The following is a 23,092-nucleotide window of genomic DNA, read 5'->3' as shown; positions in this document are numbered from 1 at the left end:
ACCAGCTTGTGATGCCTCAGTGGAATACTCTCCTTCTGTGCATGATCAGTACAGCTAAGTGATCCCATGGGATGCAGAGGCCACAAGTAGAGAGGTGTCACTTGGGCTGCCAATATCAACTAATACCACAGGTGTTGGGTGTCTGCCTGTCAGTGCCGGGCAAGGCTGGACGGTATGCACTGTAAAATCAAAGGTCATTAAATTACAGGGGCACAAATCTGCGACTGTCATCGGTGTAAACTAACTCTTCCAGCTCATACATTTGGAGACACGTCTGGAAGTAACAGTCAACGAACACCAGAAAATGTGCCAAAAAAACCTGGCCAGGATATCAATGCTTCAAACGTTTACTGTAAACAGAAACATACGGTATGGAGAGTATGCTGCTGACACTAAAACTGACACCTACTATTCAATATTATAGATACACGATGAGCAAAAAAATATTAAATAACATGTGTTTTTATAACAATGTTGTACAGAGCAGGTTTGTAACATATTTCTAATTCAAATGTGTTACAATTTTAAAATAATGCATCTGGGGAATCCATTGTACTGTACTGTTATCGATATTTAATTTCTTAAAAACAAGTGCCAGCAGACAGTACAGCTCGTTTCATGCACTCATATTTTATATTGTGTTTATGATACCGTCTTTTCATTACTTTAGGTTTCAGTGTTACAAGCTGGTTGCTGTTTTTGTTTTAATGTGTTTTTACTGCTTGAAGCACCATTTAAATACAGCACAGTACAGAGCTGTACTGTGAGTGTAGTTTTCCAATACTGTAGTTTAACCTAAATAGCAGTATAAGCTGTATGCATGTTATTGTAAATGTAATGCTGTTTGGAAATTATATTGTTATACCAGACGTTTGTGCTTATATTGTTTTTTTTCTGGTACAAAACGGTCTTTCTCATTTTTCCATGAGTGGAACCTGTGATGGGAGCACTGACGGTAAACACATGACAGTCTGAGAGACTTACCAACGAAAACTAGAAGATAGTAAAACAGACATAAATACCAATGAAAAAAAATAACAAAAAATATTGCTGTCTTTATATTCACTCACCCCGACTTTGTCATTTCAAATAATGCATTTTTAGCAGTTTGTAAACACTACAGAAAAACACAAAAAGACACTTCTGCACACTATCCACCCCTTTCTGACACAGACCTTGAAAAATTATTGAAATCTGAGATGGCATTATTTATTTTTTTTACTCCTGTTCTACGGAAACAACAGTGTCTTGCACTCACAGAAAAAAAAAAAAAATGAATTGCCGTCTCAACTCTCCTTCCTGGTGGATCATTTCAATAGCGATGTAAAATTGCATCAAAATACATATTTACTTACTTTTGCATGTTTCAATTAAATCAATTTGCTCAGCTTAATTTAGTGTGTAGTTCAAAGCTATAAATGAAACTACTTTTGTGGTCCCTTTATTGGCGTAAGAATATTTAATAAAAAGCACAAGGTTTTGCCCAGTGCTAGTGCCACTAGAATTAAGCTTGAGTAGGCAGTTTAATGTTAAGAAAAAAAAAATCTATACTTTCATAACTTTGACCCCGTTCAATGGATTTGCACAAAAGATTTGATGTGTGGTCCGTTTGGTTATATATAGAGTCCTGTGAAATAATTTTTATTTCTTTATCATTTTTCATTTTATTTTTCACAAATTTCATTTGATTAGAGCTGCATATTAATAAAACAACTTAAATATATGTTTATCAATAATAGTACAGTATACATCATGTTTGAACTAAATACATATTTTGTATTAAACATTATCTGCTTTTTTTACATTTTGACATTGTAGTTGAAGACATTCTGCATAAAATTTTAATTATGTATTTGATTATAAGTTTCTTTACTTCAATGTTAAAGTTTTAAAGCATGTGTAACTAGCTAAACAAGACATTTGCAGTCTCTCGTATCTTGGGCTCTGGGCAGAGAGCCAAAGTTGGCAGGTGTCTAATCAAGATGTGTGTAGGAGTGGAGACACTGTGTGAAAACAGAACAGCACAAAGGACTAGTTTGAAACAGTTTCTAACAGATTAGGTTAACATAGTCTGTAACATGTTTAAATGTGATGCACTATAGAATGTTACAGATTTCAACGAGTCGTCTTGCATTTTTAGTCAACACTTGACAGTTCAGATCTGGTATCAAATATTGTATTTTTCCATTTTGCTAAAGTTAGGACTTTATAGTTGGTGTGCCCCATCCCACTGTCATAAGTCAGCAGGGGAGACTACCTGACCCTGTAAATACTGTACACTGCACATAATATGTACAGTGGCTCTCAAAAGGATTCACCCCCCTTGGAATTTTTCACATTTTATTGTGTTACAACATGGAATCAAAATGGATTTGCCACTGATCAACACAAAAAAGTCCATCATGTCAAAGTAAAAAATAAAATCTACAAATTGTTCTAAATTAATTGCAAATACAAAACAGAAAATAATTGATTGCATAAGTATTCACCCCCTTGAGTCAATATTTGGTAGAGGCACCTTTGGCAGCAATTACAGCCATGGGTGTAGTTGGATAAGTTTCTACCAGCTTTGCACATCTGGACACTGCAATTTTTGCCCATTCTTCTTTGCAAAATTGCTCAAGCTCAGTCAAGTTGAATGGAGACCTTTGGTGAACAGCAATTTTCAACTCTTTCCACATACTCTCAATTGGATTGAGGTCCGGGCTTTGACTGGGCCACTCCAGGACATTGACCTTTTTGTTTTTAAGCCACTCCAGTGTGGTTTTAGCTGTATGTTTGGGGTCATTATTCTGCTGGAAGATGAATCTTCTCCCAAGTCCCAGGTCTCTTGCAGACTTCAGCAGGTTTTCCTCCAGAATTTCTCTATACTTGCTACATCCATTTTCCCCTCTGAGCAGGTGTCCTCCAGACTTTGCCACTTTTGGACATCCATTATACTCCCTCTGAAGCCTCTTCACATGCCAGGTGATGGCTGAAAGTAGAGGATGCATCTTACTGCGACATCTTTGGCCATGTAGTGCTTGGTCCTGTGTTAGATGCGTTCGGAGGTCTCGGAAGAAAAACGGTTTGAGATTTTGTTTTTGCTTCAAACCTTAACCAAATTCCAGGCCCATTACCTCAGTTTTGTGAAGACACAGGGCTAAGCCCAGAACGCCCCCCCTCTCCTATAAAGGCCAGTTTTGTGAAGCACCCGGGCTATTGTTGTTGTATGCACAGTGTCTCCATTGTATGCACAGTGTCTCCCAGCTCAGCCGTGGGGACGACCTGTAACTCCCGTGTAGGACGAATTCTCCTTCACCCTTTTTTCGTGATTGTGAATGTTCTCCCACCTGATCCGGGTAAGAAACCTTATTCCGGATTTGCTTTGAATGTTCCTTCATCTTCATGATGTAGTGAATACTTTTGAGAGCCACTGTATATAATAATAGTTTATTATTTGCATTAAAGTTCTGCTGACATAATAAGACGATTTGTGTTTAAGTCAAATTTCAACCTAAAATAGAAAGGTTAAATTTATTTGTCATAATTGTTCTAGTTTCTAGATATAAGCAGTACATACTTAAATGTCTTGAGAATCACTAAACAACAAGAGAGATGTTGAAATTAAATCAAATTCCTATCACATTTTAAAAGATCCAGTGGTGGGTTATTGAAACTTTTCTTTTCTCTTCATTTACTGTTCTCAGATGCGTTGTGCCCCAATATTAAGGTGGAAGGTGACCGGTTTAAAACTAGCAGTGGAGGAAATACAGATGAAATCCCAGGTAAGGAAATAAGGTTGGTTTATGCATGCATTGCTTTTTTTTTCATATATGCACCTTTTAGTTAAGTACATAAAGCTGTTTGTTGTATATCTATTACTTTGTTAGGGAATACAAAGTTATTCTAATCAGTAATTATGAACGTTTCAAATCAAGAAAGCAGTACTTCAATATACTATTTTTTTTATCTATTAGTTTGTTAAAAAAAAGGACCAATTTTAGACCTACTGTTAATATGTGAATGTAATTAGACCCCTAACCTAAGCTCAGTTCACCTGCACAAACTAAGCAGAATCGTACAACTAGTCACAATGTTGCCCTTGTTTATGGTGAATCCAGGGTCCAACAGACAACTTTGACTTGACAAAGATCAGTTCCCAATTTTAGTTCAAACATTTTGTTATGCACAATAAAATGAGTTCTATAAAAGATGACCTGAGCCACTGCATTGCATTTTACACATTCTTTTAAAAGTTATATGCTTGAGAAGCCAAAGATGACCCACACCACAACACATAACAAAGCAAGAAAGCGACAAACTAATCAAGAAGCGAACCCTGAGTAAAATGTACGAGCTGAGAGCCCAGTAGTTTACATGTCTAGGCCAGCAGGAAGTGGATTGGCATGTGGAAGCTTAGTTGGTGCCTTGTGGTCAGCAGGATAGAGGTTAGAATTCCAGAGGCCTTAACAACTCACTGACACAGTAGAATATTCACTTAACCATTTAAATAGGATAGATGTTTGCATTGTAGCCCAGGTTGAAGAAAACTGGAACATTCAGAGACATACAGTCTTCATTTATTGTACACATGTCAGCTGGTTCACAAGACCACCCCAGGCTATTGATACACATGGGTGTATTAGGAACAATTACATATTGGAATGAGGGGAAGAGGCGTTCCTATAGCACTCTACTACTACTACACCAGCACTAGTTTACAACATAGTCCTAATCTGGCCCAGTAGGTTATTGTTTTAAATAACCAGAAGTGTCTTTTTAAAAAGAAATGTCAAATATATCACTGGGAGTTTGCTGGCTCTTTGGTTTTAGTTCCAGGACAATTATTTTAGTTTTTTTCTGCAGTGCGCCCATTCGAGCTTGGGGTTTCCATACCAGTTCAAAATAGCGTTCTGAGTTGATTACATGCTGCTCGATGCCAATCCAAATTACATGTTGAGAATCACTTCAGTTTAAGCCTCATTACAGTTTGGACTCATTTGCTCTTACTTTAGTGCAACACCAGAAGACACACAGTACAGTACATTAAAAAAAGGATCTGTTCATTGAAAGAACTTTTTGCACCACAATGTTTACTCCAGCCTGTAATGTACACCTATTTTATTGTTTTGTTTTTTTTTTAAATGAGAAAAAGTACCTGCTAATTTGGGCAGATTAGAACTAATGAATACATTATTTTGTAATTCAAGCACATTCAATGTGTTTGCTTTCCTGCATAGCCACTCAGAATAAGCAGCTATAGCCTCAATTGATTTGGTGTTAAGAATCCTACATCTCACCAGACCCATTTTGCTTTGACATGAAGTTCACTTTACATTGATGCAACTGAGAGTCGCATTGCTGAGTGAGGACGGGTAACCATAAAGGAAAGCACAGTGTCAAAAATTGTATGCTGCCACATTAAAAGTGAAAAACTGTCAGATTTCGGTACAGATGCAATCAACTGCTATCTAATGGTGTTTTCCTATTGTCAAACAGAGGTACATTTACTATTAATTACACATTCCTTTTTTGTAAATTGGAAACAAACAGTAAATTAATCTAAAAAGAAAAAAAAAACACAACGAACAAGACAAAATGAGTCCAAAGTCCACTGCAAAGTTGCACAAGTACAAAAACTACAACACCCAATGCATTACATATGATAAATATTTGCATACTATTTTCTTAACTGTGGAAAAATATGATAAATTACATTGAAAACAATATAAAAGACTGAAAACAGCATAACATACCAGATTTGAAAGGACGCTTCCCTGCTTTCTCAGTGGAAGTTGTTTAGGCATGCGCGAGCAAGCACAGTGCGCTGAGTACCACTTTTTAGCACGTACCGGAAAGCAACCCTACACTGGTATCTCACTTGCTCAGTCTGCTCAACAATGGGCATTGTCCCAAGCTGTAAATATGAACGCTGCCCATCATCCAAACTATTTTGCTCCTCTTAATTTAGTCCTCTTAAAACATTACAGTTTTCATTTTATTTTTACAGTCTCAAACCAGTTGAATTTTTTTTTTAATGTCTTTATCTTTTTGCAATATTATATTTGAAGAATATCACTGGAAATGCATGCACACGCTATTTTGTGAACACAGGGAGCTTTTAACCCTCTCTCTGTATCACATCTGTTAAAGAAATCTAACTTAATATGGTATCTGGATTATTCTGCTGGAAAATGAAAAGGGATTTTGTTTTGAAAAAGCTCCATCAAGCTTCATTCCCTGTGAACATCCCATTACTGGTAACAGATTCTTCTGTCAATCATTCACAACTTAGTTTTTAACCCTTAAATGACCCTACTTATGTGCTGCTTCTGATTTTCAAATGTTTCCAGTATTCTTGCATTTATTTGTTCTGTTCAAGATTAGTAGGCCTTGTATGTTAAACAGCAAAGAATATGTAATAAGAAGATAGGGAAAGGAAGTAAAGCAATTATCTGCCTCCCATTACTCCATCACTCTCATGTAGCCATCACTTAGCACTGTGACAGGCTGACTCTATTTGAAAATACTACATAGAACCATCACACATGTTTTACAGCTATTTCTGTAGTTTTGTTAAATCAGTACTACATTACTTGTTATTAACTCTCATTTGTTGTTTTAGTATGTACATTTTTTACCAGTTGAAAAGCCATTCAAAAGATTTTTTTTGTATAATTTGTTAACTATCTTACCAGTGGTAGCTGACAACACTGCTTGTGTAATAAGTGCACTTGTCCTTTATATTTCAGGTATAGTAGTCTTTTTTATGTGTTTTTTTTTTTTTTACTCTATGAATTTTATCGTAAATCTAATGTTGTTTGGAAATAATTCAACATCGTAATCTAGTGGATGTTTCTTAAAACCGTCCCTCTCTTGTATCCGCCAGGGGGACCTGTGATGGGAGGGTTCGGATAAACGAATGCTACTTGTCCCTTCATCACATGGTCAAAATCTTTAGGTCATGAACAAGAAGCACCTGAATTAAATATGAAATGCATGAATCAATGTCTTGGCTTAATAAGGGCAAGAGATGGTTACAGTGAGAATGTAATACTACAGGTCAGGATGATAGACAATTTAGCATACTGATTCATACTTTTTTTAATAGTTTATTTAGAAAGGGAAATAAAAGTATAGTAAGAATGTAGTGTGATTTTGCACGACTATAGGGCAACAATTATGATGTCATCCCCCTAATAGATTTCCCTCAAAACTTTGAAAGGAAGCACCCACAACATCAACGGCTACGGTTTTTTTATTTTCTGGGTAAAAATGAATAGTGTCTTCAAAGTAAGCAAACAGCAGGCTAATCTCCTGTAAATAGCAACCACAATTCGTATTACCATAGTCCTACAAAATATTGACTGATTTACATTTCAAACAACCTTGGTTGTAAGCTTCACAGATTGAGCCAATCAGCTTCTAAGATCAGCAGTCACTAGCCCACCATACTTAGAATCACCACACTCTCACTGTCTTACAGTATCTTTTGTGAGGTGTAGTGCATGTGCTGTATCTCATGGGTAAAATATATAGAAGAGCAGGTATTAGGTCTGGTGTTTGACTGTGCTGGGGAAAGAGGCACCCTTCAGACAATGTCATCTGCCAAGATAATGCTGGGTTTTGTTCCGAACACAAACTGGAAAATGGTGCTTTTACTGTTATTGTAAACGTGTTCAGTCCCTGATTTACAGATGTCCTTACCGTTTCAATGTTTTGAATTCTCATTAACTATTCCACGGTTATCTAGTTACTGCTCTGCAATTGAGCTCTGCAAGTTCCACAAAAGATTTTCAATGTATTTTCTTTAGCTCTTATGATAATTAGTAGCAATGTAACTGGTTATTTTCTTGTGTTTTAAAATGCTTTGCTTCTCTTAAATATGGAAGTATTTTTTTAACAGTATCTCTTTCTTCTGGCAGGATTTGACCTAATGGATTTTTTCAACGTCAGAGATCATTTTGGTATGAAGGAGGATGATGGGCAGAGTTCTTACGTACGGCTTGGGACTATGCCCATTGTTGAGCAGACTGAGTAAGTGAGATACCAGGTTTATTGGTATGTTTCAATATCAATGTGGTTTTGTGCACATTCTCACTATGGCTATAACTAAAATAGAGGCAGCACAATATGACAGTAGCGATATTATTTCAAAAAACAAAACACTCAGCAATGCGACTCTCAGTCGCCTCAATGCAGAGTGAACATGTTAAGGCAAAATGGGTCTGGTGAAAGATGTACGATTCTTAACACCAAATCAATTCAGGCTATAACTGTTATAATTCTTGTAATATAAGTACTTTGTATGAACATACTTTCTATCAGTGGGATTGGATGTATGATCTCAGAAACTGCAAGCAAAGCCTTTATTGATTGAGCTACAATAAGAATGTGGCGCACTGCTGACAGTGGTAATATCAGCAACACTCTGGAGGTGTGTCTCTCAACTATCATTTTTATTTATTGTTATTTACAAATAAATATATCAATAGATTAAGTTGTTTTGAGGTTACTCAGGCAAGCCTGTTGTGAAATTCTTGAGAATTAACAACCTTAACAATAATAAGGAAAAATGAATGTAGCTCTTTGCCCTTTCCCTGGATGGTACTTTTGCAATGGCATTACGGTGTAGAATATATGCTTTATGATCTCAGGGTAGCACCTTATTTTAAGAATATCAAACTAAGCAGTGGTTGCTGTCTCCACTCCCCTTGGGGCCAATTAGATAACGAGCGTCTTGTTGAATATTTTGTCAACACCTTGTTTGACAGGAAAATATTATTTTTACATGTACCTGCATTTTACAATTCTAGTACAAATTGCATATCTATCAGAGTAAAAAAAAAAAAAAAAAAACACAAGCCTAAAGAAAAATACAAAAATAAAATGACATAAATTGTGTTTGTATGTCGCAAGTCAATAAATGTCATGTACAATGGAGAATTTAAATAACATTATAAAGTATTGCCTGTGAGCCAGCAATCCATCAGAGCACTGTCAATTACTGGTCACTAAAAGAACAACATTGCCAACAACTTTTTTTTGGACCTGATTATGGCAAAAACAAAACAAAAAAAAACAAATAACTTAATAATAATCATTATACAGCGCCTTTCCTATTAGACCTCTATCACAAAGTGCTTTACAAGATACGAGACTAGGGCATGTGAACTATGCATCAGCTACAGAGTCACTTACAAAAACATCTCACCTGAAAGATGGATGAAAGATGGACTTGTTCAGTGTCACACAACGAGTCAGTGCCCGAGCCAGGATTTCAATCGCAGACCTCCTGGTTATAAGCCTGTTTCTTTAATCACTGGACCACACAGCCTCCTGCGTGTTAAGTAGTAGAACATTGCTAACAATAAAAAGCGCACTTCTGAGGAATAATTAGTGGTAGAACAAAAACTTCACAAAATCTTTGTGTGTTGCATTTGGCATCACTTGTGGTGTACGGCTGGCATGCTTCGTGGATTAAGTGATTTTGAAAATACGGTGGATTTCTGCTGTCAGATCAATGTAAGCCCCTTTCTCGTAAACGCTAAAGGCATTGATTCACTTTCCCTGCCACTCCACTTAAAACGATTAAGCTTTGAGAAGAATGCTATGCATTTGTTAGTATATTGCTTTGCAGTTTATTCATCTAATTCCTCAAAGCAAAGCTCAAGGCAGAAACAATACGTTTTGCAACCAATAAAAACAAACTCTGTACTTTAGCACCTGCATGTGTGAACAAAAAAAAAAAAAAAAAGAGTTAATGGGATACACATCTCCTTATGTCCAGGAAACCAGCGAGTTATGGGAATGAAGCATTCTGTTCCTTTTCAATGGACTGTCACCCTTCACTAGTTCTTCTGAAAACAGATTTAGGCAAGGACCACCTCCCTGTATACAAAAACTACAAGCTACAATTCATTACCTCACAGCCTCGAATGCTGTTTCACCAAGCACATCCACTGAATGAGAAAGCAGGCTGTTCAGGCTGGTGCTCAGAATACACACGGGGGTTGAGACAAAGCTTGGGATTGACTTCTAGGAAGGGCATGATTTGCAACTTGCTTGGTAACTGGCCTGCCATTCATTCCTTACTGATTGCTTGGTTGTACATTGAAACATGATGCATCCATATTAATCCCAGGGTACTGTTCAAAACAGGATGTTGAAAGGAATGCCTGGCTTTGTAGCATATGTCAATGGTTTTTTAGTTGACACTATAAAAGGTGAATTTGTGGCTTCATTTTCTTTTCTTATTTAACAGAGACGTGTTCCCGCAAGGTCTGCCCGATGAATATGCTTTTGTCACCACATTTAAGTTCAGGAAAACCTCAAGAAAAGAAGACTGGTATATCTGGCAGATCTTCGACAAGTATGGGATGCCACAGGTTTGTTGGTCATTTGCTGTGGTTGAAAAAATTCAAGAAGACCTACAAACCCAATCTGCTTGTGCCGGTGTGCTGCACACATGCTAAGAAAGATATCTTTAATCTTCTGATCCAGATGTTCAAGTAATTTAACTCTGTTTATCCTGGATACACATGCAATGTAGATGGTGTTACTGCTGTGTTCATATCTAATGCTGCTTTCACACACTTTATGCAACCACTTCTCCGCCTGCTGTTATGCTGTCACTCCTTGTTGCCTTCACAATAGAGATCTAGCCCAGAACTAGCTGTGGTTGTACACTTTTTATTGTGTTTGACAGAGCATGAGTATGAATCCAAAAACTCAGAAACCAAGTGGCTTTCGAGTAAGTTGTCATATAATTCTGATGTTTACTGGTTCCTGGTGTCTCTATGAAATCAACATAACAAATCACTTTTGTAAAAGGTGAATGGCGTGATTTAGATCGCTGCAATGTGATGTGGAGAGATTGCACCAGTACATAACCTGTAACTCATTAGTTAACTGCTGAACTGCTGTCAGTCTTATGAACCACAACCAGCAGTAAAGCATGCTGGCAATTGAACTATCAGCTAGTTAGTCTATACAGCTTTCTTTTGTGTATTACAACAAAGAGCTTGCATTGCTGGTCTTCCTGCAGGTGTCCATCCGGTTGGACGGCCCTAACAAGGCAGTGGAATACAATGCTGTCGGACTGACAAAGGACGCAGTGAGAGCCGTCTTCAAGAGCACTGCTGTTAGTGACCTGTTCGATCGCAACTGGCACAAGATCGCTCTGAGCGTGGAGGGTAAAGCGGTGTCCCTCTACCTCGACTGCAAACTTGTAGAGACACTGCCTATCGAGGAGAGGGAGGACATTGACATTCGGGGAAAGTCGGTCATTGGAAAGAGACTCTATGACAGCATTCCTGTTGACGTGAGTGAAGGAATCACAGTCATTCTGCTAATTTAGCTGCTGTAAAGATCCATGTTATCAGCAGTTACCAATCACAAATCATAAATCATAGGATCACTGCAGTGCACTGTTATCTGCTATGCCACTGAATCACAAACAAGACACTTTTCTATGTTCTTTTGAATCTCCTATAGAGCAGGCTGCAGTGCAGCACCAGTCACGCTGTACTATAAGTTATGTTTCTGTGTGCATTGTAGGGCACCTCTTATTCTTATGGGAGATGTCATCTTATACATGCATGTCTACATATGTCTGCTCAAACCAGTTGATATTATATATATGTTATATTAAGACACCCTACATATGACGCATTAACTTAAATGAAGCTTTTATTTTTAATTTAATATGCACTGGATGATATCTACATATAGGAAATGTATTTTAACACAACGTTTTACAGTTATTGGTTGTGATTTACAATAATATCTATAACAATGCTTTTGGCAACTACAAACAATTGCTCACTGAGATATAGTCTATACATTCATAAATCATAAATCACAAGTAGTAGGATCTTTATATAAGATATGACACCTGAATTGTATGTGTTTTTTAAATAGGTTAGTTAACTTTCCTCTCAGATAAAGGTCACTGAGTGTGAGTAGCAGAATTTCCAGCCTATCACACAGGACACATAATATACATAATATAAACATATCACATAATATAAACTCCACATGTCACATCCAAGTGGAAATCCAACTTAGTCCCGCAGAGAGTTGTGCTGATTTAATACTCCATCAATAACCAGCATGGAAGACAGCTCGATAGACTTGTGTGTCCATCATTGGGTGCACAAGGGATGCCCTTCAGTGCGCTGCACTGTGGCCAGGCAGAGATAATGTAAGGCTCGTGTCGATATCTGGTGGAATGTCAACTCATCCATGTGCTCACATGTGTTTCAGTTTGACCTGCAGAGGATGGTAATTTACTGTGACTCCAGGCATGCAGAGCTTGAGACCTGCTGTGACATCCCCTCTGGTCCAGTAAGTATAATTCAGAGTTACTATTGTCTTCTGCGATAACATCTCAACTTCAGGGTGTTAATGAGGTAAACAGAGAGATCGTCCACAACTGAGAGACATTTAACAGCAAGACGTGCTGTGAAACTAATAGAAACCAGTACAATTCATTTTAACAACAAGTCTTTATTGATGAAGAACATGCTTTCAATGCTTCTCCTAGGATAACATGCCTGGTTGTCCTTTCTGTGTATTTATTTACTTTATTGGTAGTATTGGTTATCTTCTGCTAGTTTATTATATTTTCTCTTACATTGTAAATCACTTAAGTATCAATGCATTTTTTTTTCCAGTGCCAAGTCAAGTTTGTGACAGAGACTCCTATCATCGAAATCACTCCAACAGTAAATGGAGAGCAGCAAAGAGGAGAGAAGACAGTCAAATGCTCCTGTCCTTCTGGAGAGAAGGTACAGAAAGGGTAGTGATCTATATATATATATATATATATATATAATATATATATATATATATATATATATATATATATATATATATATATAGATAGATATTTTAGTGGCTCTCAAAAGTATTCACCCCTCTTGGACTTTTCCACATTTTATTGTGTTACAACATGGAATCAAAAAGATTTTGCCACTGATCAACACAAAAAAGTCCATAATGTCAAAGTGAAAAATAAAATCTACAAATTGTTCTAAATTAATTACAAATATAAAACAGAAAATAATTGATTGCATAAGTATTCACACCCTTTGCTATGACACACCTAAATAAGCTCTGGTGCAACCAATTGTCTTTAGAAGTCACATAATTAGTTGAATGGAGTCCACCTGTGTGCAACTAAGGTGTTTCACACAATTTCAGGTTAAATACACCTGTCTCTGGGAGGTCCCACAGTTGGTTAATACATTTCCTAACAAAAACTACATCATGAAGACAAAGGAACATTCAAAGCAAATCTGCCAAAAAGAGACCTGGGACTTGGGAGGAGATTCATCTTCCAGCAGGACAATGACCCCAAACATACAGCCAAAGACCACACTGGAGTGGCTTAAAAACAAAAAGGTCAATGTCCTGGAGGGGCCCAGTCAAAGCCCGGACCTCAATCCAATTGAGAATATGTGAAGAGAGTTGAAAATTGCTGTTCACCAAAGGTCCCCATCCAACTTGATGGAGCTTGAGAAATTTTGCAAAGAATGGGCAAAAATTGCAGTATCCAGATGTACAAAGCTGGTAGAGACTTATCCAAATAGATTCATGGCTGTAATTGCTGCCAAAGGCATCTCTACCAAATATTGACTCAATTATTTTCTGTTTTGTATTTGTAATTAATTTAGAACAATCCGTAGATTTTATTTTTCACTTTGACATTGTGGACTTTTTTTGTGTTGATCAGTGGCAAAAATTCCTAATTAAATCAATTTTGATTCCATGTTGTAACACAATAAAGTGTGAAAAAGTCCAAGAGGTTGAATACTTTAGAGAGCCACTGTATATTTAGTCTACACCCCCTTTCAAAATTTTCACCTTTTGTTGCCTTATAGCCTGGAATTAAAATACATTAAAATAGTTTTTTTTTCCATTTATCTACACATCCTACCCCACAACTTCCAAGTGAAAAAAAAAAATTCTAGAAATTTGTAGAAAATTAAAAACTGAAATAGCTTGGTTCGATAAGTGTCCACCCCCCTTGTAATAGCAATCCTAAATTAGCTCAGGTGTAAACAATCGCCTTCAAAATCACACACCAAGTTAAGTAACAGACTCACAGCTGTAATTGCTGCCGAAGGTGCTTCCACCAAGTATTAACTCAGTGGGGTGGAGACTTATCCAATTATGATCTTTTAGTTCTGTATTTTTAATATATAATTTTTTTCTTAATAAAAAACTTTTTCCCCTTAACAGTGTGGAGTATGGTGTGTAGTTAAGTGGAAAAAAAAATCCTCATTTAAATGCATGAAACTCTGAGGCACTGACACAACAAAATGTGAAAAAAAAAAAATCAAGGGGGTGTAGACTTTCTATAGGCACTATATATATATATATATATATATATATATATATATATATATATATATATATATATATATATATATAGTCAATTCATAGCAAGCCAGTAGCAGCCTGTTGCCAGGTGACTGTTGTGGGTGTAGTTTTATATTAGAAACAGCATATGTATTTTTATATGTATATGTATTTCTATATGCATATGTATAGTATTTCATAAAAAATCCAGGATCTTAGAAAAGGAAATAATAACACATTCCTATAAATTACAACTAGAAAACACCTCAAAATTACATGCGGACAATCATCTACCTCACTGGTGAAAATAAATAAGGAATATATATTTGTATGAGATTTTATTGGGATACTGCTATCTTCTCATAGAACTGTTGAAGATTCCCTTACCTTTTATTTATCTTTATCTACCTTACCTAGTAATGGTCTGTCTCCTGTCTTGCACCACAGTAGCTAGTGCATATCATCGTGAAACTGTCCAAACCAGTGTGTGCAATACCTTTTGAGAATTCAAGTGCTGAATAGCGTTTTGCCTAATGAGTAAACAAACCGCTTTCCCCTTTCTGGGGCTTGAGGGCTCTTAGGACATTCACAGAGTATCCTTTATTAATGCACAAGTTTATTTTCCGATTGATCATATGTTATTGTGGTTGCTTGGTGAAAAATGTTTGTAGATAAAGGGTTTTACAAGGTCTTGTATTTTCCATCTGTATAATTCTTAGCTCCCAGTTTTCTACGGAAAAGAATGCAAACGTACACATGAATTTGTTGCATATTGCCTCCTTTACTTGTATCCAGACATTCTTGTGGGAATCTATTCATTAACTTGAAACAAAGATGACATTCAAATTAGCATGGAGGATACATACTTATTTAAAACCATTCTCACACATTTGAAATGGTTTGAATATTTGCTGAAAAAATGCTGTTTGTTTGTTTGTTGCAGGGGGAGGTTGGCCCATCTGGTCTAGCAGGAGCAAAAGGTGAAAAGGTCAGAGTCATTTCCATTTGTTTTTTCTTCTCATTGTTTCATTCACTGTCAAAAAAACAAGAGAAATGATCGTCATTGTTCCCGTAAAGCATAAGTAGCAGGGTTCTGAAAAATATCACATTATACATCCCCACATGTTGCTGTTTAAATAACGTACCTTACACTTAGGACTTTAAACTCTGTTTCAAGTTGCAGATTTCAAGTTAGATATAATATGTTATAAATAACTTGAACTCTGCAACTGTTTAAGAGCTGAAAACAATTAAAAAGGTCTAATTAAGCAAATGATCAGTTCAATTAAGGGTCTAGTTCAGTAATTGAGAGCTCAATTGGAATGAAAACCAGCAGACACAGGGGGTCTTCAGGACCATGGTTGGGAACCCTTGCTCTAAATCATCGCAGGAAGAGCGATTACAAAAAAAAAAACCCATAACAACAAGTGCTCTGAGTACGTTATTTAAACAGTTGTAGCAGCATGTAGGGATGTCTAACATTATATTTTTAAGAACCCTGCTACTTACTCTAGGTAGATGGTAGATGAACTAGAGAATTAGAGAAAATTAGAGAAAATCAATACTACAGCTGAAGTGAGTAAATCGTTGCTTCTCAGATTCCATTAGATGCTCATTCCTGTTACCAGAAGCCTGCAGGCTCTGCTATTACAAGTGCTTCCTTTCAAATGAGGCATGACATTAAAGTGACCATTATGGCAAGACTGACTGGATGAACTTCAGGTGTTGGAATGTACAGCTATGGTCAAAAGTTTTGCATCACCCTATATAATTAACTAATTTTGCTTCATAAAGTCAAAGGACCTGCTGAATAATGTTAAGTTAACATATTGAATTACACAATGATTTGTATTTTTCTGACAAAAATTGAAAAATGTGACATTTGAACGTTAAATATCGTACTACTATTATGGCTTCCAGTAAATATAGTTTTGTAGTTTCATGATTGATATAAAACTTTTGGCCATATAGCTGTATGTGCTCTATTGCTAATGTATTTGTATATTTATTCATGTATTTTGAATGCATGATTGGGGTGTCTTTTGTTCTGCAGGGTGAAAGTGGCAGCAGTGGTGCAATTGGGCCTGCAGGGTCCAAAGGAGAAAAAGGAGAACCGGTAAGAAATTACAAACATTAAAACCAACACAGCTTAGTTTGAATACTGCTGTTTGCTTTTCAACTTGATAAAACAATCAACAGTTAAAGGTAACTGTGAAAGAGAAATGAGATCAACAGTTGTTTATAGTGTACTTTTATAATCCTTGTCAGGGATTTACTACATTACGTGCATCAGCGGTGCCCAGCTCTGGCTCTAAAGATCCTTTTCAATCCATTTCAGTGCTGTATGCCAACTTGCAATGCTGTGTTGTACTCTAGGTGATTCGTGTTTGAATTGCAAGACATTCTGTGCTTCCTGTGATTCCTGTATAAGTGATTATACTGTAAAATCAAACTCTCAGGGACTTCATTTATACAACTATAATTCATTATTTAATGGAACCTCTATTAATGTAATATAATCCATTAATTATTTAATCAAAACCTCTAAAACCTGATGTGAAATGTCTCTTGAGGATTAAACACAGTTTTATAATTTAAAAAAAAAAATATATGTGCTGTTTTTTATTGTTACAGGGCAGTATAAGATCAATCAATGGAGGAAACGGGGAAGAGGTAAGCAAATAATTTCAACATGCTTGTTAATAACACAGTAAAGGGGTTAATCATAACACAGTAAGGGCAGCGATCAGGGTTAATCATAACACAGTAAAGGGTAGTGATCAGAGGTTAATCATAACAAAGTAAAGGGCAGTGATCAATCATAACACAGTAAAGGGCAGTGATCAAGGGTTAGGGTAGTGATCAAATCATAACACAGTAAAGGGCAGTGATCAAGGGTTAATCATAACACAGTAAAGGGCAGTGATCAGGGGTTAATCATAACACAGTAAAGGGCAGTGATCAGTGATCAGAGGTTAATCATAACACAGTAAAGGGTAGTGATCAGAGGTTAATCATAACACAGTAAAGGGTAGTGATCAGAGGTTAATCATAACACAGTAAAGGGCAGTGATCAGGGTTAATCATAACACAGTAAAGGGTAGTGATCAGAGGTTAATCATAACACAGTAAAGGGCAGTGATCATTAATCATAACACAGTAAAGGGCAGTGATCAAGGGTTAATCATAACACAGTAAAGGGTAGTGATCAGGGGTTAATCATAACACAATAAAGGGCAGTGATCAGGGGTTAATCATAACACAATAAAGGGCCGTGATCAAGGGTTAATCATAATACAGTAAAGGGCAGTGATCAGAGGTTAATCATAACACAGTAAAGGGCAGTGATCAGAGGTTAATCATAACACAGTAAAGGGCAGTCATCAGAGGTTAATCATAACACAGTAAAGGGCAGTGATCAGAATCATAACACAATAAAGGGCAGTGATCAGGGGTTAATCATAACACAATAAAGGGCCGTGATCAAGGGTTAATCATAATACAGTAAAGGGCAGTGATCAGAGGTTAATCATAACACAGTAAAGGGCAGTGATCAGAGGTTAATCATAACACAGTAAAGGGCAGTCATCAGAGGTTAATCATAACACAGTAAAGGGCAGTGATCAGAGGTTAATCATAACACAGTAAAGGGTAGTGATCAGAGGTTAATCATAACACAGTAAAGGGTAGTGATCAGGGTTAATCATAACACAGTAAAGGGTAGTGATTGGGGTTAATCATAACACAGTAAAGGGTAGTGATAATAGGTTAATCATAACACAGTAAAGGGCAGTGATCAAGGGTTATTCATAACACAGTAAAGGGTAGTGATTAAGGGTTAATCATAACACAGTAAAGGGTAGTGATCAGGGGTTAATCATAACACAGTAAAGGATAGTGATCAGGGGTTAATCATAACACAGTAAAGGACAGTGATCAGGGGTTAATCATAACACACTAAAGGGCAGTGATCAAGGGTGAATCATAACACAGTAAAGGGTAGTGATCAGAGGTTAATCATAGCACAGTAAAGGGCAGTGATCATGGGTTAATCATAACACAGTAAAGGGTAGTGAACAAGGGTTAATCATAACACACTAAAGGACAGTGATCAGAGGTTAATCACATGTTTTATGGGCCAGTTTAAAAAAATGCCATTAAAACATTAAGCACAATATTTACAGCCCAATTCTTAACCATATATGTGGTATTCACCATGTACACCATCTGTAGTGTTTTATTGATATGGGAGCCAAATCTCTTTTTAGACTTAGTGCTGGTTGGTTACATGTTACAGTGAACCTGACCCCCATTAAAGACTTCAAAAGGATTTGTTGCACTGAGCTGTTACAAAGGGCAGGTTTAAATAGATTCCACATATCAGGCCTCTCTTTTAGCAGATTGCTGGCAATGTTTCATAATTCTCTCCTCAATTACTGCATGTCTAGTGCATGGGCTACACTTCTTTTAGAATGATGTCATACCTAAAATCTTACCACAACATCAAACATTTCCATGAACACTAGTGCTGAATGATTTCAAAGTGCAGTTTAATATATTGCAGACTGTGTAAAAGCACTGAGAACTGGACATGTAATCAGGTTCTTTTTATAAAGACACAACTCCTCCCTGTATTTTTTAGTACAGTCCAGACTTTACATACTGACCTGTGAGGACTTTATAGGTTTCTCAAAATGTCTGGTGAACATATAGCTGACCTGACAAAATGTTGGACCATTGCAGGGCATTGATATATAGCCAGGCACTTGCAGTAATTGTGGGTCAATCTCACTAACCTGATTTATTTTCTCAAGTAAGTGATGGGATTTTCAGCACTTCCTGGATATTATCCATATACATATATGTATTGTCTTGTGATAAATATTTATGCAGATACATAATTTAATAATTCATGTGTTTAGGCCTGAATGTTTTTTTTTGCTCTGCTGACACATTACATAAATTACATACTGTTTAATATTCCTACATTTCTGAATATACGTTTCAGAAAACGCACAAGAAATGCAACAACCTTCTGCATATGTACTGTGTTACAATGGGCTGGTAGGTACAACTATGATGTTAGAAGCTATACCAGAAGGTAACACAATGTTTCTGTATAAGCAGAGCACCTCTACAGTATATCTGTAACTCAGAGCTGCATATCATACATACTGCTTTTTCCAGAGATTGATTCTATAACACACTGCAAGGATCTTCATGGGTAAAGCCTCACTAAGTCAGCCACTTAAAGTAACAGTAAACAATAATACTTGCCACCATGGGCAGTAGGTAGTGCTAAAGAACTAACAACCAATAACATTACAAATATATATATATATTATCTTATTATATATAATGTTTATATATATATATATATATATATATATATATATATATATATATATATATATATATATATATATATAGCATATAATAGCATTAAGACCTTAAGTCAACTGAAAAAAACGTCTCTATAACACACAGGTCTCCTCATGTGGTGACGAAACACACTGCTTAGATAATAACATTACAATTACAGCTTTCATGACCACAAAACAATCTGTAATTCCAGAGTCTCTGACCACACAGCTCCACCCTCTGAATCCTTAAAACTGAAATGCATCTGCTGCAGGGAAAGTGCCAGCCTGGTTCAAAAACATGTCCCTCCTCCTTTCAATGCCCTCCCAGGCTGGGTGCTACAGTACAGACAGCATTCTGTTCACCTCTGCACATTCATTCATGAAAAACAAATTGGATCTGATTTCCCATGAAGCGGAAACAAACAATGGTATTGACAGTTATGGCCATTATACTCCGGGTCTTTGAAATTGCATTTTCACTTGTTCACTTTTCACCATTTTCCCTGAATGGACACAGTTTACATAGAGCTTGGATGGTTGTTTTACTTTCAGTCAACAAGGTTCACTTACCTGTACAGGAGCCTTCATCCACAAGCGTAAATTGAAAACGATGATGGAAACAAAAACTCCACAACCCACCATCATATTCAATTTTAAATTAAAAGAGTTGAGGCTTGCTTCTTTGCACAATGTTTCATTTGTATTTTCCCAAAGAAGTTTTGGCTACAGGGACACAAGCCTTCTCCCCCTATTGAAACTATAGTATATTACTGCGAGTAGAGGTAAGCTTTGGCTACTCATTGCAGAAAGGAGGAGGTTATGAATGAGATATTGTGATGAACTCCCAGTGTATATACTGTATACACAGGGATGCATTACATTGTTAAGGCTCTTTGAGAGCCCAGAGGCAGTCATTTATGAGCAACATCATAGAATGCATTGGAAGTCAATTTCACCAGATTTTTTGCTGATATGCGTGAAGCAATGAGTCATGTAAAACAAATGTATCCTCCTGCTTTGATGTAACTAAATGAAATTAAAATCGGAGTCCCCAGAGACGTTAATATGCCTCAGTGGTCAGATCACTGGTTTTGATGGTTTTGGGTGGTTGAAGCTATTATGAACCCTAATTACAGCTTCAGGATTGGTTTAATGGTTCACGGCCCAGGGGTGGTATTGCTAGGCAACATAGACACAGTTATATACATGCTGTGAGCTCCCACAGAAAGGCATGACAAGAGCAGAGCCCCTTCTCAGCAGAGACACAGTAAATATTTGAAATGCAGTGAGAGCTAAAAGAATGACCACTATACACACACTAGGGAGAAAGGGAGAAGCATCCAACCATCCAACAGGCAGAACTGCTACAGATACTTCTCACCTATGCAGGTAAGGTAAGGTAACAGGACAACAGCTGTCCATGGTTATTGTTCATGTCAAACTTCCACCTGGTACTCATATTCACAAGCATGTTGTCGCCTGATCATCATAGAGGATGTGTACAGAACAGGCAGCATTGTGCAATGCAGTGCTCTTACAGATGTGTATGTGTATGTCATAGACAGATAGATAGATAGATTGTAAGTAATGTATCTACCTTTGGGTACACCACTGAATCCACACTTTTATGTCAATAACTGAGCAGGCTCCCAAAATACGTTTTGAAGTGTAACATATTTTTAATTACAATATTTACAAACAGTTAGCAAAAAAAAAACAAAAAACACACAAATATAACCTAACCCATTTTTAAGTGTCCTAACTCACTTATTAAGCACTAGCAGTGTCAAGAAGCAAAGGTTAATTTGGTTCAGTGTGTGCCAGTACACGTAAGCTACGAGTGTTCCTTTTAGGAATCCTTTGGCATTTCAGATATTGACGGTAATGAAATGTATTGATTTCACCTACACTGACCAATTTCTAGCACAGTGCTCAGTGTGCTATTTTACATGTTTTTTTTTACACAAAATAATAGTGAGCCTGAAATTATGTCCCCTCGCAATCAATATTAACCTGACAAGTACTCCTACTAGGAAGCAGTTAGTGGAGGGGTAAATTGTAATCTGCTTTAGAGAGAACACCGCTGTTAAGTGAGCAAAAAGGGTTCAATTCCCTGCTGGTACGGAAACATATTTTATATGTTTGCATGGAATAGAAAACAAATCTGATTATAATATTTAACTCCAAATAAATAAAATAACATATTTTCCATTTTGAAAGTAGTACAATCTTATGTGTATTGTTTGATGAGCAATTGCATGAAGAAAAAAAAACATACATGTAAGATATAGGGAACCTTGAAGCATGACTGCCTTAATGGTTTGGTGGTGGTGCGTTGCATGTTAGCACAAAGCTTGATTCAAATCCAGCAAGGGGGTCCCCTTTTTTTACTGGCAAGATGAAATTTGAATGGTGTATGTCCAGGTCTTTTAAGGGCAGCTCGTTCCTCCCACTGAACGCAAAATACGACATTGTGCACTTGAGTGCTGGATGGTAGTGGCTGAAGATATTAAGAGAGGCAGTGATGATGTAATTGAGTCTGATAAAAGCAGCATTAACTTTGTACATCCGTTTGCACAGAACTGATGCCAGGATTCTCTTTTTTCTGGGTCTGGTGGCATGGAAACATAGTATACGGTGCCTATAGGAAGTATTCACCCCCCTTGGACGTTTTCACAGTTTGTTGTGTTACAACCTGAAATCTTGATGCACTTAAATGGGATTGTTTTTCCATTGAAAGCGCCTTGGTGCTCATGGTTGAGTCTTTGCTTTGAAATGCACTACCCAGCAGAGGGAACCTACATAAACTGCTGAATGTATCCTGAAATCATGTGAGTCACTACAATTTAACACAGGTGGAGGCCACTTGGTGTGTGATTTTGAAGGCAATTGGTTACACCTGAGTTAATTTAGAATTGCTATTACAAGGGGGGTGGATGTGTAGATACATACTTATATATATATATATATATTATTATATATATATATATATAGATATATATATATATATATATATATATATATATATTAGATTGTATAAAACATTAGGAACACCTGCTCTTTCCTTGAAATAGACTGACCTTATTGATGCAACCTGTTAAATCCACTTCAATCAGTGTAGATGAAGGGGAAACAGGTTAAAGAAGGATTTTTAAGCCTTGACACAATTGACACATGGATTGTGTATGTGTGCCATTCAGAGGGTAAATGGGCAAGACAAAAGATTTAAGTGCCTTTGAATGGGGTATGGTAGTAGGTGCCAGGCACGCAGGTTTGAGTGTGTCAAGAACTGCAACGCTGCTGGGTTTTTCATGCTCAACAGTTTCATGGTCCACCACCCAAAGGACATGCAGCCAATGGCAGGCCAGTGATCGAAAACG

General features: G+C 36.8%; 1 protein-coding gene across 2 annotated transcripts in view; it reads left to right on the top strand.

Annotated features, from left to right (window-relative positions):
* The window catches only part of LOC121313698 (collagen alpha-1(XXII) chain-like), a 128,124-nt gene that overhangs the window by 26,147 nt on the left and 78,885 nt on the right, over positions 1-23,092 (top strand). For both annotated transcript variants that reach the window (XM_041246501.1, XM_041246500.1), the window contains exons 4-12: positions 3,690-3,767; positions 7,908-8,019; positions 10,247-10,370; positions 11,030-11,305; positions 12,250-12,330; positions 12,660-12,773; positions 15,293-15,337; positions 16,403-16,465; positions 16,984-17,022. In XM_041246501.1, coding sequence (XP_041102435.1) covers positions 3,690-3,767; positions 7,908-8,019; positions 10,247-10,370; positions 11,030-11,305; positions 12,250-12,330; positions 12,660-12,773; positions 15,293-15,337; positions 16,403-16,465; positions 16,984-17,022 — 932 coding nt within the window. The remainder of the gene's footprint in view (positions 1-3,689; positions 3,768-7,907; positions 8,020-10,246; positions 10,371-11,029; positions 11,306-12,249; positions 12,331-12,659; positions 12,774-15,292; positions 15,338-16,402; positions 16,466-16,983; positions 17,023-23,092) is intronic.

Source organism: Polyodon spathula, chromosome 3 (assembly GCF_017654505.1).
Source record: "Polyodon spathula isolate WHYD16114869_AA chromosome 3, ASM1765450v1, whole genome shotgun sequence".
Lineage (NCBI taxonomy): Eukaryota > Metazoa > Chordata > Actinopteri > Acipenseriformes > Polyodontidae > Polyodon > Polyodon spathula.
This window is presented reverse-complemented; position numbering and strand designations above follow the sequence as displayed.